Source organism: Nicrophorus vespilloides, unplaced genomic scaffold (assembly GCF_001412225.1).
Source record: "Nicrophorus vespilloides isolate i.1.1-1 unplaced genomic scaffold, Nicve_v1.0, whole genome shotgun sequence".
Lineage (NCBI taxonomy): Eukaryota > Metazoa > Arthropoda > Insecta > Coleoptera > Silphidae > Nicrophorus > Nicrophorus vespilloides.
Genome location: NW_017099767.1, coordinates 4,256 through 18,772, shown reverse-complemented (window position 1 = coordinate 18,772; position 14,517 = coordinate 4,256). Strand labels below are relative to the sequence as shown.

The window sequence follows — 14,517 nt, the reverse complement described above, 5'->3', positions numbered from 1 at the left end:
TAATTTGTATTTTCAGAAATTCGTTACTGATTTATCGGCGAGTAAGAAACGATTGGAGGGCATTGATGCCGAAGTTAAAGAGTTTGAGAAGCAGAACCATTCGCAGATCGACAAGGTGAGGGCGAGGCATCGCCAAATCACCGCCGCTTGGGACAGACTCAGGAAGTTGGGTATCCAGAAGGAGAAGAGTTTGGAGGGCGCAAGCATCGTTGAAATTTTCCTCAGCACATGCGGCGAGGCGAAGGATCGCATGCACGATAAATTAAATAATTTAGATGAAGCCGTTCTGGCGCACGATCTGAAAACGGTGCAGGCGTTGCAAAGAAGACACGAACAACTCGAACGTGAGATCACGCCGATCGAGAAGACCGTAAACGAAATCGCCGATTTGGCGAATTCAGTGATATCTTCGAATCCTCACGAACGCGCAAACGTCTCCAAAACAGAGGATGAGATCAAAGATCTCTGGATGCAGGTCAAAGATAAGGCGCAGAAGAGAAGGGCCGGTTTGGAGAATGCCGTCGGACACCAGATTTTTTCGAATGGTGCAAACACGCTCTTAGCTTGGGTTGCCGATGTTAAAAACCAATTAAACGCGGATAATACAGTGCGAGATGTCCAAACAGCCGAAAATCTGCTGAAGAATCATCAAGATCTGAAACATGACATCGATGCTCATAGAGATGAATTTACGCAGGTCGGCGATTTGGGTAAAAAACTATTGAAATCCAACTCGAAATTGACCGATATTCCTGAAAAATTGACCAGACTCGCCGAAGAGCAGGCCGCGTTGGACCGTGGCTGGAAGGAAAAACAGGATTGGCTTCAGCAATGCCTGCAGCTTCAGAAGTTTAACAAAGAAGCGGATAAAATAGACGCAGCGACATCCAGTCATCAAGCATTCCTCGAGTATTCCGAGTTGGGTAATTCGTTGGATGAAGTTGAGGCGCTATTGAAGCAGCACAGAGAATTCGCAAATACTCTTGTCGCTCAAGACACCGCTTTGAATACATTCGATAAGCAGGCGGATAACTTGATCAAAGCCAATCATTACGACAGCCAAGGTATCGATGATAGACGTAAACAGGTTCTGCAGAAAAGACAGGCCGTGAAGGACTTGTCTCAGGCGCGTTCTCATGCGTTAGAAGCATCGAAGAATTACCAAGAGTTTTGCGCTCAAGTGGACGATTTGCGTGCTTGGCTGGCCGAGAAAAAGAAGACAGCGTCCGACGAGAGTTACAGGGATTTGAGCAATCTCGAGAGGAAATTGCAGAAGCACGAGGCGTTCGAGAGGGAATTAAGAGCGAACGAAGGGCAGCTCAGAACCGTGAATAAATTGGGACAATCGTTGATCGCGCAAAACAGCTACAGAAAGGATGACGTTGCGAAAACGTTGAAAGACTTGAACGACGAATGGCAGAGCCTCGTCGGAACGTCCTTAGACAAAGGACGCAGATTGCGGCAGGCGGAAACGCAGCACACGTACAATACAGCCGTCGACAGCATCAATAATAAATTAGGTGAGATTGAGAAGAAATTGAATTCGCCAGATGTCGGCAATGATTTGAGGTCTTGCAAAGAACTGCTTAAGAAGCATGAAATGCTGGAGAACGAGTTGGCGCAGTGCTCGAGCCGCGTTGATGAATTAGCTAATCAAAGCAACGAGATGACCGACGATGACCATTTCGATTCAGCAGCTGTTAAAGAGGAAGCAGCTGTTAGCAAGGATAGATTGAAAGACCTCGCTACTCCGGCTAAAAAACGGCGCGACGCGCTCGAAGAATCGCTGTGCTTCCACAAATTCAGATTCGACTTGGACAATGAGTTGCAATGGATCAAGGAGCATATGCCGCAAGCATCTTCAGAGAATTTAGGCCAGAATTTGCATCAAACCCAGAACATGTACAAGAAGCACAAGAATTTGGAAGATGAGATTTTGGGACATCAACCTGTCATCGACAAGACTTTGGAGAATGGACAGGGATTGATCGCGCAAAAACATCCGGAAGCGAGGACCGTCCAAGAACTATGTCAATCACTTACTGACGCTTGGAATGATCTGCAAAGCAAGGCTGCAGAACGAGCGCAGAAACTGGAGCTCTCTCTGAAGGCTCAACAATATTTCTTCGATGCCAGCGAAGTTGAATCTTGGCTGAATGAGAGGAAAGACGTATTAGCAAGCACCGATTACGGCAGAGATAGAGACGCAGCCACGAAACTGTTAACCAAACATAAAGCTTTGGAATTGGAGCTGGACACATACAGCAGCATCATTGCGGAAATGGGACGAGGCGCTCAAGCCCATGTTCAATCCGGACATCCGGAGTCGAAAGCTATAAGCGAGAGGCAAGCCGGATTAGAGCACCTCGTGAGATCGTTGCAGAGACGTGCCGCTGTTAGGCAACAGTGCTTGATGGAATCTTTGTTCAGGCACGAGTATTTCTTGGAATCCGAAGATTTAGAGAGGTGGATCGCCGAGCAGCATCAACACGCTGCTTCCGAAGATTACGGCCAGGATTACGAGCATCTGCAGGTACGGCCTTTTATAATTAAATGACCTAAATAGTAGATTATTTTTGGATCTTTTGTAGCTTTTGCAAGCGAAGTTCGACGATTTCAAGCATCGCATTGAAGCTGGTTCGGAGCGTTTCAAGCAGTGCGAAGATCTGGCACAGAAATTAATCACAAACAAGAATCCCTACATTGGTGAGATCGGCAGAAAGCAACAATTATTAGAGTGAGTTTCTATATTTTCATATTTAATCTACATCTAATATTATTTTCACTAAATTATAACAAATTGGTTGAAGTACTAAGACTCTTGTAACTGTACCTTTTCTTAAAAGCATGTTTATTTTATATTATTCTGTAATGAACATTTACATTTAAAAATGTAACTATTATTTAAATAGTAAGATAGATTTATCTGTGGCGTGCATGTTTAGAAGGTTTTGGACTAATTGTTTTAGGGATGAAACAGTTTCTGATGATGTAGAGGCCGTTACATCTAGGCATGAAGATATACGGTAAAATATCACTAACAATATGCTTGTGCACTTTATACTTATAACAACGCTTTTGCTAATCTGATTATTACTTTTTTTTGTTCTTAATTTAATATTTTATTAATTTTATCGCTTAGGACAAAATGGGCTAATTTACGAGATCAAATAGAAAACCGTGAGCGCAGATTACATGCGGCTGGAGAGATCCACCGTTTCCATCGCGACGTCAGTGACGCTTTATCCAGGATTCAAGAGAAAAATGCCTCGTTGGGTACGGATCTTGGACGCGATTTGAATTCCGCTTTGTCTCTACTGCGAAAACAAGAGGCTTTCGAGAATGAACTGGTCGTGTTGGAGGCCCAACTTCAAGTTCTCATTGACGATGCTCCACGCTTGATGTCAACTTATCCAAAGAACAAGAAGCAAATCCAAGATCAACAGGATTTGATTGTTTCAGCTTGGCAGGGATTGAGAGAACGCACCGAAATGAGGAAAGATCAACTACAAGCGAGCGTCGACTTGCAAAAGTTCTTGACTCAAGTTCGCAATCTGACAAATTGGTCTACGGAAGTTCGAGCTGCTATGGATGCTGACGATAATCTTCGTAGCATGGCTCGTGCTCAAGCTCTTAAAGATGAACACGATGCTCTTAAAGTTGAGATCGAAGCGAGGGAGGAACTATTCCAGGCTGTAGCTGATATGAGTACAGCTATGGAGAAAACCGGTCATTATGCCGCAAATGAAGTCGTAGAGAAATGCGCAGCACTATTCGAAGAGCGCGAAAGGCTTCATCAAGCGTGGCACTTGAAGAAGATCAAATTGGATCAGCTGATGGACTTGCATTTGTTTATGCGCGAAGCTAAGCAATTGGAGAACATCTCGAACGCTCAGGAAGCTGCCTTGGGTAATCTGGATTTCGGTGAGAGCATCGAGGAGGTTGCTCGTCAAGTGAAGAAACACGAGGAATTCGAGAAGTTGCTCAATGCGCAAGATGAAAAATTCGACTCGCTTTTGGTAACGGGCGATAAATTATTGATGCAGAAACATTTTGAGAGCGGACAAATTGCGGTGAGATTGGCGGAAATTCAGGCGAAACGCCTCAAAGTCCGTCAAATGTGTTTGGATAAGAAGAAGCAGTTGCATCACGCTCTGCTTTACGCTGAATTCGTGAGAGACGTTGCGGATGCAAGGAATTGGATAAGCGAAAAGGAGAAGGTTCAAGCGGAAATAAAAACCGGAGAGGTCAGCAACTTGGAAGATAAGATCAAGAAGTTGCAAAAACATCAAGCTTTCCAAGCGGAAGTTGCCGCTAACTTGGGACGCATGGAGGAGATTCGACTGAAGGGAGAAACTCTGATCAAACAAAAACACAAGGCTTCTTCCCATGTTGCCAAGCAATTGTACGATTTAGACGAAGCTTGGAATCGCCTCTTAGAGGAGGTCGAATCTTGTGGCAAAGGCCTGGAAGAAGCGCAGGATATCTTGGAGTTTAACAATCAATTGGATAAGATCGATGCTTGGATCAGAGACAAAGAAGTTATGGTGCAAGCGGCTGATACTGGACGTGACTATGAGCACTGCCAAGCTCTGCAAAGAAAATTGGATGATGTTGACAGTGACATGAGGGTGGACGATACTCGCATCAGGATTATCAATGCCTTGGCAGATAAATTGATAAAGCAAGATCACCAAGGTGTGCAAGAGCGCAAGAACGATTTCATTCGCAAATGGCAGAACTTGCAGGGCGCCCTCACCGATTACAGGAACAAACTGAGCGGTGCTTCAGAAGTTCACCTCTTCAACCGTGATGTTGCAGATACGAACCATAGAATTGCCGAGAAAGTTGCTGCCATGCAAGACCAAGACGTCGGCAAAGATTTACCAGGAGTTGAAGTGTTGCAACGTAAACAAGAAGCAGCCGAAGTTGAGATGACCGCAGTAGAAAAGAAACTGAAGGATCACGAACGCGATTCCTACAAGCTATCGCAAAAGTATCCTCACAACGCTGTGCATATTACGAACCAAATGGAGAACCTCCAAAAGCAATGGAATACTTTATTGGACGCGAAAGACAATAGGCGTAGAGCGTTGGACGGTGCATACACCAAGCAGAAATTCTTAGCCGATACCAAAGACCTGGAAGTTTGGTGTTCCGAAATGATTAAGCGCATGGAATCCAGGCACAAACCGACGAACGTTCTTGAAGCTGTAGCTCAACTAGAGCTTCACGATGAGCTTAAAGTTGAAATTGACGGCAGAGCCGAAGAATTCAAGAAACTGATTAACTTTGGAAAAGAAATGGGAAACAGCGATAACCAAATAAACGAAGTTGTCGAAAAATTGGAACAACTCCAGAAGAATTTACTGAAAACGTGGACAATGCATAAGCAAGATTTAACCCATGAATATCAACTGCAAGGATTCAAGGGGCATGCAGATCAGCTTGACAGTTGGTTAGCTTCCAAGGAGGCTTTCCTTAACAACGATGACGTTGGTGAGAACATTCGCACCGTCGAAGCCCTTATTCGAAAACATCAAGATTTCGAAATTATGTTACCACAACAATTAGTGCGCATCACAGATTTGCAAGATGTAGCAACTGCTCTGTACGAGGACACTAGATACGATAATAACGAAGTTAGAAGTCGTATGTCTGCAATTATAAGTCGCAAAGATAACTTGATTCGTTTATCGAATTCACGAAGAAAAACTTTGGAAGAATCCAAGGCTCTGAATGAATTTGTTCGCAATTTCCATGATGTGAACAGTTGGTTGGCAGAGAAAATCCAAGTAGCCAGCGATGAAAATTACAGGGAGCCAACGAATTTACAGTCAAAGATTCAAAGACACATTGCTTTCGAAGCGGAAATTGTGGCTAATAGATCGAGGATCAAGAAAGTACTCAACGATGGACAAGAATTGATCGACGATGGTCATTTCGCTGCTGAAGAAATTGCTAATCGCCTGGAAGGATTTGAAGCTGATGCGAAGCTATTGCAGGACTTGTCTCAAGTGAAGAAAGATTGCTTAGACGATGCGTATCAGGCATTGCTGTTTAATCGTTCTTTGGATGAATTTGAAGTATGGTTGAGTCAAATTGAGCAACAATTGCTGTCATCCGATCACGGAAAAGACTTAGCGACGGTTAATAATTTGTTGAAGAAGCATTCCAGTTTGGAGAAAGAAGTGCAACAGCACAGCAAGAACTGTGAAACTATTAACGAAACGGCAGAAGATTTTGCTAAACGCGGTCATTTCATGGCTGACGAACTTGAAGATCGTGCCCAGAAAGCGATCACAAGATACCATCAATTGCAGGATCCCATGCAAACCAGAAGAGATCTACTGGAATCATCCAGTATGTTGCATCAATTTACCAGAGATGTTGACGACGAGTTGCAATGGCTTAACGATAGGCTGACTATGGCCTCTTCAACGGATTTGGGTAATACACTTACGGCCGTGCAAAGTTTGCAGAAGAAACATTTGGCTTTAGAAGCGGAATTGGTTTCTAGAGAACCAATTGTAGCCGGTTTGGTTTCTCGCGCCGCTCATTTATCAGCGTCCGGTCACAACGCTGCTCCGGTGATTAACGACAAAGCAGCTGAAGTGAAGAGCACATTGACGAAGCTTCGTGACATGGCCAGCATAAGGAAACTGCGTCTACAAGATGCATTGGAAGCGCAAACTTTCTATGCTGAAGCAACCGAAGCTGAAGCCTGGATTGGTGACAAAAAACCATTGTTGGAATCTGGAGAAATAGGTAGAGACGAGGATTCTACACAGTCATTACAAAGGAAGTTGGAAGGAATCAATTGCGAAATTGAGGCTTTCAGAATTACAATTACTAGACTTAGTAAAATGTCGCAAGAACTTGTCGACAGGCAGCATTATGATTCCGTCAATATATCAAGAAGGAGAGCGGAAGTTGATGCCAAATTCAAAGAGCTGGAGAACTTGTTACGCGAACGCGAGACTTGTTTAGCCGAAGCTCTACTGTTCTTCGGATTCACCAGGGAATGCAACGAGGTGCAAGAATGGATGTCCGATCAGCAGACTAAAGCTGCTTCAGAAGATTACGGTACGGATGTAGAACACGTTGAACTTTTGACGCAAGCCTTTGAGACTTTCCTGATCAGTTTGATGAACAGCAAATTGCGTGTACAGGCGTGCATCGATAATGGAAATAAACTGAGTATGGCAAGGAGCAGGCATATTGGAAAAGTGGAGCAAAAAGTTGACGAAATAAAGATGCTCTGGGAAGATTTGATGGAGTTGGCGCAGGCCAGGAAAGAAGCCTTGGCAGGTGCTAAGACCGTTCACATGTTCGACAGGACGGCCGATGAAACTACAACTTGGATCGAAGAGAAGGAGAACATCTTGAATTTGGACAATTACGGACACGACTTGGAGAGCATTCAAGCTCTTGTCAGAAAACACGATGCTTTTGAAACTGAACTGTTGGCTGTTAAGGAACAGGTGGACTACGTGAACCAAGAGGCGAAGAAGTTGATCGACATGTATCCAGATGCTGAAGAACACATCAGAGTTAAACAAGAAGATACACTGGCGGCGTGGAACGACTTGGAAATCCAAGCTGAGCAAAGAAAAGAAAAATTGTCGCAAGCCGAACATCTGCAATCTTATTACGATCAACATCAAGATCTTTTAGCCTGGATTAACGAGATGCTGGCAAAGATCACAGCACCGGATCTGCCACAAGAGGCGACCGGAGCTGAATTGCTGAGGGAACGCCACAAGGAACACAAAGTGGAAATTGACGCCAAGTCGGAATCTTTCAATCATTTCTTCAACACCGGAAACGAGTTGATTCGTAATGGACACTTCTTGTCGCACGAGATTCAAGGAAAGTTAGACCTTCTGGAGCAACGCTTGGAGTTGTTGCATCGCATTTGGTACACGCGCAGCATTATTTACGAGCAGAATTTGGACGTGCAGCTCTTTAAGCACGATGCGAACACATTAGAAAACTGGATGATAGTTCGCGAAGCCACGCTTCGTGATCCTAAAGTTGGAGATTCCATCATTCAAGTTGAAGATATGATCAGGAAACACGAAGACTTCGAGAACACAATCCGTGCCCAGGAGGAGAAGTTCGCTGCTCTTAAACGTATGACGTTGCTGGAGGAAGCCTTTACCGTACAAAAACAAGCTGAACTCGAAGCCAGGAAGGCCGAGAGGGAAAGGCAAGAACAAGAGCGATTGGCGCAGAGGAAGAAGCAGGAGATGCAGCGTTTCACTGAAATGAGACGCGCTGAAGAAATTAAACGTGGACCGGAAATTAACGGGAACTACGAGAAGAAGAAACCGGACGTGGCGCCGCCTCCGCCGCCAACCACCAATTTGACTAAATCTAATTCTGCTGCTCAAATGTTTGGCGATAGAATTAGGAGGGGAAGCGATCACAGCGTGAAACGCGCGGAGAGCATGAAAGTGACCGCACCACCAAAACTACCCAAGAGGACTCCTTCGTTCACCACCAGAAGAAGAAATTCCTTCAAAGATAAGAGCCCCGGACACGATTTTGAACTTCCGCCTGTTGAGATCCAGACCTTCTTGGATCGCAAGCAAGTCCTGACGGCCGCCGGTAAACGGGCGCAGATCAGGACGTGGAAGAATCTGTACACGGTTCTCTGCGGACAGCTGCTGTGCTTCTTCAAGAACGTGGAGGACTTCTCCGCGAGTAAAGCAATGTATCCGCCTTTGGGAATCCACAATGCCCTGTGCACCGTCGCCGATGACTACAATAAACGGAAGCACACGTTCCGCTTGGTGATGCCCGATCAATCCGAATATTTGTTCTCCTGCCTCAGCGATCAAGACATGCTCGACTGGGTGAGGAAGATTTCGTTCAGAGCCAAATTACCACCGAGCCAACAGCTCGTACACTTCGAAGTGCAAAAGGTATAACAGTTCATAAATTAGAAAAGGGTGAAGCATTTACGTTTTATATTTATATTTACAGCAAGATTACCACGATAACGAATTAAGCTCGCAGAGCAGCCGAACCTCCAGCCCAGACGTCATAGATCCGGTGGTAATGCGCGATCCTACTACCATTTCTTCTAATGGAAACTCGGTCAGGCACACCATTGCCGGTAAGTAGACATTACAGCATTCGAGACATTTACACGTTTCCTTTGTTCGTCTGTTTTGTTTCTTTGTTGTTACTAATGAAATTCTACTAAATACTAAAAACTAGGTGACCATCCGCCGCCCCCGTTGCCAGTCAGTCAACCGCCAAATAACGGCCCCAGGCGTCATAACACTTTAGATAATTCCCAAGACAACCACGGTTAGTTTACACGCAAAATTTATTTACATACTTTTCTGGACTCTGTTTTTTCTTTGCATGATTTCATTATCCTATTTCCTCATAAAACATCATATCTCCAACATTTATTTATATCATCTAATATTCACTTTAAATCTATAAGTTTTATATAGAAAAAAACATTTCTAAAGGAAATCATGGAAACCTTCTTCGAGTGTTTTTATGCTGTAAAAACTACAAGCAAAGAGCTTTGATGATTGTTAGATAACTATTAACTATTTTTGTACTGGATTTACAGGCTACGATGAATGGAGTAACACCCGAGGATCCAGGAATAGCATGGCCGCAGGCGAACGAAAGTCTTCGCGACTTATGGACCTGTTCCGGAAGAAACGTCAACCTTCCACGCAATTCTAATTATTGTTTTAGTCTTAACGCTACTCTGATTTAAGTAATCCACCTGTTACATTATTATTCTTTCTTTTCGTTTCTTTCGATTATATCTGTACACGTCTTACATTTATTAACTTAAGAAGAGGAGCTGAAGGATTCAGGTGAAAATTAAGAAATAACACACACATACACATTTGATTATTATTAATATTTTTCAATGAAGCGTACCGCAAGTATTTTTTTTCTCTTATTAATTAATCGACGTCTAATAATATAATTAATTTTTGTTTGTTATCTTTGATGGAAAGAAATATATGAAATAAATATATTTATATATATATATAAATAATATAATGTAAATAGTGTTTTTCGTGTGTAGGATAGAGATATGTTTTCTTTAATTATTATTATTATTATTTTTCTTTTGGATTTAGATGTCTCCTTTTTTTTTCTTTCTTTCTTTTTAAATTAATTATTTTGTACCAAATAATGTTATTATTATTATTTTTTATTATTATTATAAAAATGTTATTTTATTTAATTCTATTTTAGTTATGTGGAAGAGTAAAAAGAATTTTATTTTACAATCGATTTTTGTTATTCCTTTCATTTCCTTCCCGTTTCCAATTACAATTTGCATTATGTTTTCATCGTACGAAAGATGGAAGATGATGATGAAGAAGGTATGTAGTTAATTGCTGAAGTGGGAGGCATCTAGGTAGTAACGGAGCTTAATTTCGACGAAAGTGAATATATAGGATCAAATTGCTGCGTCGCAACGAAACTACTTCGAAAAGGGGGGATAATATCTAATCTAAAGCGCAAAGTTTTTCCGGAAACTCTATGATAGCACCGCTCTTTTGTTCCAAAGGATATTAAATATATTACCTCCGGAAATTACAATGAAACTTCCATACATAATATAGCTACTTGGGAATTGGAATATATCTCTATAAGTAACGTTAACGCTAACCGTTTGTTTAGTTAAACTTTAGTTTTCGATAGTTTCTAGTACTATTTTTATTAACTTCTTTGAAAACTGATCAGATTACAAATACATTATTGGTAGCAATTTTAAGAATTAATAATGGAAATTACATAAAGTATTTTTTTAAATGAATATACTTATTTACTACATCTAAATAAACACAAAATATATACAGGGTAAAATAAACAAAAGTAGATATTTTGGTTATCGATTTTCTTTATTACTATTAGTATTATTATTATTTTTGATATTTTTCAATACATATTGAAATGATCATAGTATACATAGAATATACACTGCACATTTTCCAATCTAGAAAAAGAAGGCGGAAAATAGTTTAATAACTTATTATCAATAATTCTTATTAATATTATTTAATAAAAAAATAAAATAAGTAAATGAAAGAACAAAAAAATAATCTTAGTTGCGTAAGCGTAATTGGAACGGACGAACGGTCGGATTGGGCTCAATAATCCGAGCGTTCGGCCAATTTCCATCGTCATCATCTACGAAATACGATTATTTCCTCCATTTCCGAATTAACGATTTCGGTATTATTATCATTACGTAAATATATATATGTACAGTATTACATTTATTTACACATTGATTAAACACATTCAGTTTTTTTTACTACTAGAACTTATCGGGGCGTCATTAAAAAGGCGGTACATTCGTCTCCATCGGGAAAGCTCGATTAATTGATTAATTAATAAAAAATATATGTATATTATTATTATAATTATATAGTTTCCGTAATAGTAGTATGACTATTTACATTCATTTCGAATATAATTGTTTCCTAATTATGTTGATATTTTTTTTTTTGTGATTTTTCTTTTCTTATGGGTCCCCATTATTATTTTTTTTAAATTTACTTATTATTAATATTGGAAAGTAAAAAGGAGAAAGCCGAGTTAAGCTAATTATTGTCCATTTTTGTTATTGATTTTCTTTTCTTTTATACTTGTTAAATTTCTTACTTTTTTTTTTTGTTTACGAACTAAACTTTTGAACACGAAGTTACTTATATAACAAGGCTTCCCCGAAACACGCGGTTTCTCTAAATTACGTTTTACTTATCGCCGTTGATTGGTGTTTTCAGTTTTGCTTGTTTTTTTTTTATTGTTGTTTCTTTTTTGCTGTTGTTGGTGGATGATTTTTGGAATTGTTTACGTGATGTGAAAGTCTCCCTTGAGGATGCGCGTGAAAGTCTTTTTGAATTGCTGATTTGCCAGGGCGTAGCAGAAGGGGTTGAGAGGGCTGTTGGCGTAGCAGAGGAAGTAGCAGAACATGAAGAGGTGTCCGTTGGTGCACGGTGGCGTGGAGCAAAAACCCTCGACGAGTGCGAGCACGTGGTACGGTGTCCAGCAGCAGACGAAGGCGCCCAGGATGAAGGAGATCGTGCGGAATGCTTTGCGGGCTCGGTTCTCGGATTTGCTCTTCTGACGTCCGAACTGACCGAAGGGTCCGCCCGGTCCGGCCAACGGTTTCTTCTTCTTGAGCTTCTTGCCGATGCTCTTGACGAAGTCGCGTTTGCTGGCCGCATCTTCGGTCTCTGTTGATTTGATATGTGATTGTGGTGGAGTAGCTGTGGATGTGGATGTCGCAACGGTGACGGCAACGTTACCTGTCTGGCTGATTGCCGAGGTGCCGCCTCCTTGGGGAGTGCTCGGCTCGCTGCCGTCTCCGTCCGCATCGGTCTCGCTGACCACCGACGTGACGGGTTTCTCGCAGACGGTGAGAGTGACCGCCGTTTCGGCCATCTTCTGCTGCTTAACTGCTTGCTTTAGAAGAGCGCTCTGCAGTAAAGAATTGTTAGTTGTTGGGGAGTTGGGCTGAGGCGGGGTTTCGCATACGGGGGATGGTACAACTACGGAACTCTCGTCCATGTATCGGAGGTCGGCGCCGTCGAGGCCCAGAAGGACGTCGTACGTTTGATGGGAGATCACTTGCAGGCTTTTGGGTCTACTTTTTGGGGTTGGTGGTGGTGGGCTCGACTCGGAACAACAGAACTGGCTCGGCGGGGGGATGATGTTTTGCGATTTTTGCGAGAATGACGGTGATGACTTGGTACTCGGGGGATCCATGCCCATACATACCACACCGGATCCGGATGCTTCGCTGCGCTGCTCCGCGATCAGAGGCAGCGGCACCTCCAACGGATCACCGCTAGGAACTTCCCCGTTGCTGCGCTGCTGCTGCTGCTGATCTTTGAACAGCTGAGCCGTCCCAATCTGCACGACGATGCCCACAATAGAAGACCTCTTCCGTTGCTGCTGGTTCTGCTGCGTCGTCGTGCTATCCTCGTCCGAATCGAAGGCAGGGCTGCTGCTCCTCTCAGACTTGTCGTTCTCGTTCTGATTGTTCGGAAGATTCAAAGTCTTCTCGCCTTCTACCGTAGTGCTGACGGTCACCACGCTCTGCTTCGTCGTAGAGCTTCCAGTTTTCTGGCTGGAATTCGAGTCTGGCACGTTCTCCTTTGCGCCCAGATTCTGCGGCGGATTGCTCGGAACGACATTAGGCTTATCCTGGCTCAGAAGAGTGCTCTGCGTCTTGGACAGTCCAATCCCGGCGGCTCTTCCGGCCATCCCAGACATAGCTCCAGCACTCAACGCAACCATGGATTGCATTTTTCTCTGCTTGGCCTCGCTCTTCTTTTGCATCTCGTATGCAGTCTTGTAAATCCCTCCATACAAGATAAACAGAACGATCAACGTTGTCCAGTAGTATCCGATAATCAAGGCCGTATTAAAGATCGGATCTTTCAGGAACTGCACGGCACATTCTCCCGGCAGCAAATCCCTGTAACCGATGAAGTGCTCCCATCCGAAGATGCTGATGAAAAAGAGCAGAGTCGGGATGATCCAAGTGATCGTTACCATCCAAACAACTCTATTTTTCGTTCTCCAGCTCCTGTACTTTGCGGCTATTTTCACCGAGCAGAATCGATCGATCGTTATTAAGAGCACCGTGTATTGAGACACCAGACAGACGGTGTAATCCACTGAGAGCCACAGATCGCACAAGAGCGGACCCAAATTCCAATAGCCCATCAACACGTACACCGTGTAAAAGGGCATCGAAACCGTACCTGCACATACAAATTTATTATCATTATTAAATGCACCATTAAATTCCATTCAACACACGGAACCTATAATACCTATAGCAGAGTAATGATAAATGAAATAGATTAATTTACCAATTAGCATGTCCGTGGCCGCCAGAGAAGCGATAAAGTAGTTGCTGGGTTGACGGATGTTGCGGTCGACGAGAAAGGCTAAGAGCACGAGGATGTTGCCACCAACGGTGAGGACGATGCAGAGGCCAAGACAGATGGCGATCAGGATGGTTTGCCATTGTTCGAAGGGCGGCAGGACGGGCTGTAAAGTGACCTCGTCTCTGCCTCCAAGTGTCCCGTTTCCTCCGTCCGCCCAGCTGTCGTTCCTTTCGCCGCTCGATGCATTCACCCCATCCACGAACAGGTCCAATGGGTCCAAGTCCAGGGATTCGTAGTATGCGGTCGCGTTGAACGCCTGAATGCAGCTCGTGTAGCTCTCAAAGAGCTTGTTGTAAACCGTTTTACATATGCGCTCCCTTTGCTTCTGTTGTCTCCTAGAAAGACAAAAAACGAAAATCAATTAATATGAAAAAATAACACTCACCGTCTGCCCAGTTAAGGTCATTACCCTTTATTTTCATTCAAGCAACAATATTTAGTCTCCTTTCATTCATTACTATACCAATTATGTAAAATATTTGTTTTCTTCCATAATGTAAACTGAAAATTAACAAACGAAGTGATCTTGTAATGTTTTCAATACTTTTTCAAA

At 42.9% G+C, this 14,517-nt stretch overlaps 2 protein-coding genes across 7 annotated transcripts in view; one reads left to right on the top strand and one right to left on the bottom strand.

Moving 5' to 3' along the window:
• LOC108565542 (spectrin alpha chain, non-erythrocytic 1) overlaps nt 1-9,922 on the top strand; it is a 36,627-nt gene extending 26,705 nt beyond the window's left edge. For 3 of the 5 annotated variants that reach the window (XM_017925064.1, XM_017925065.1, XM_017925062.1), the window contains exons 4-10: nt 17-2,533; nt 2,592-2,737; nt 2,970-3,026; nt 3,143-8,930; nt 8,992-9,124; nt 9,229-9,321; nt 9,599-9,922. In XM_017925064.1, the coding sequence (XP_017780553.1) occupies nt 17-2,533; nt 2,592-2,737; nt 2,970-3,026; nt 3,143-8,930; nt 8,992-9,124; nt 9,229-9,321; nt 9,599-9,717 (8,853 nt within the window). In that variant the 3' untranslated portion in view covers nt 9,718-9,922. The remainder of the gene's footprint in view (nt 1-16; nt 2,534-2,591; nt 2,738-2,969; nt 3,027-3,142; nt 8,931-8,991; nt 9,125-9,228; nt 9,322-9,598) is intronic. The other 2 variants (XM_017925066.1, XM_017925063.1) reach the window with 2 other exon arrangements.
• A 1,611-nt stretch (nt 9,923-11,533) lies between these two features.
• LOC108565546 (probable muscarinic acetylcholine receptor gar-2) lies at nt 11,534-14,299 on the bottom strand (the record flags this gene model as incomplete). 2 transcript variants are annotated; one of them, XM_017925069.1, is given in 3 exon segments in its annotated part: nt 11,534-12,239; nt 12,312-13,775; nt 13,887-14,299. In XM_017925069.1, coding segments are annotated over 3 exon segments (2,263 nt in total), but the record flags the coding sequence as incomplete, so codon positions are not given.
• Nucleotides 14,300-14,517: the final 218 nt, after the last annotated feature.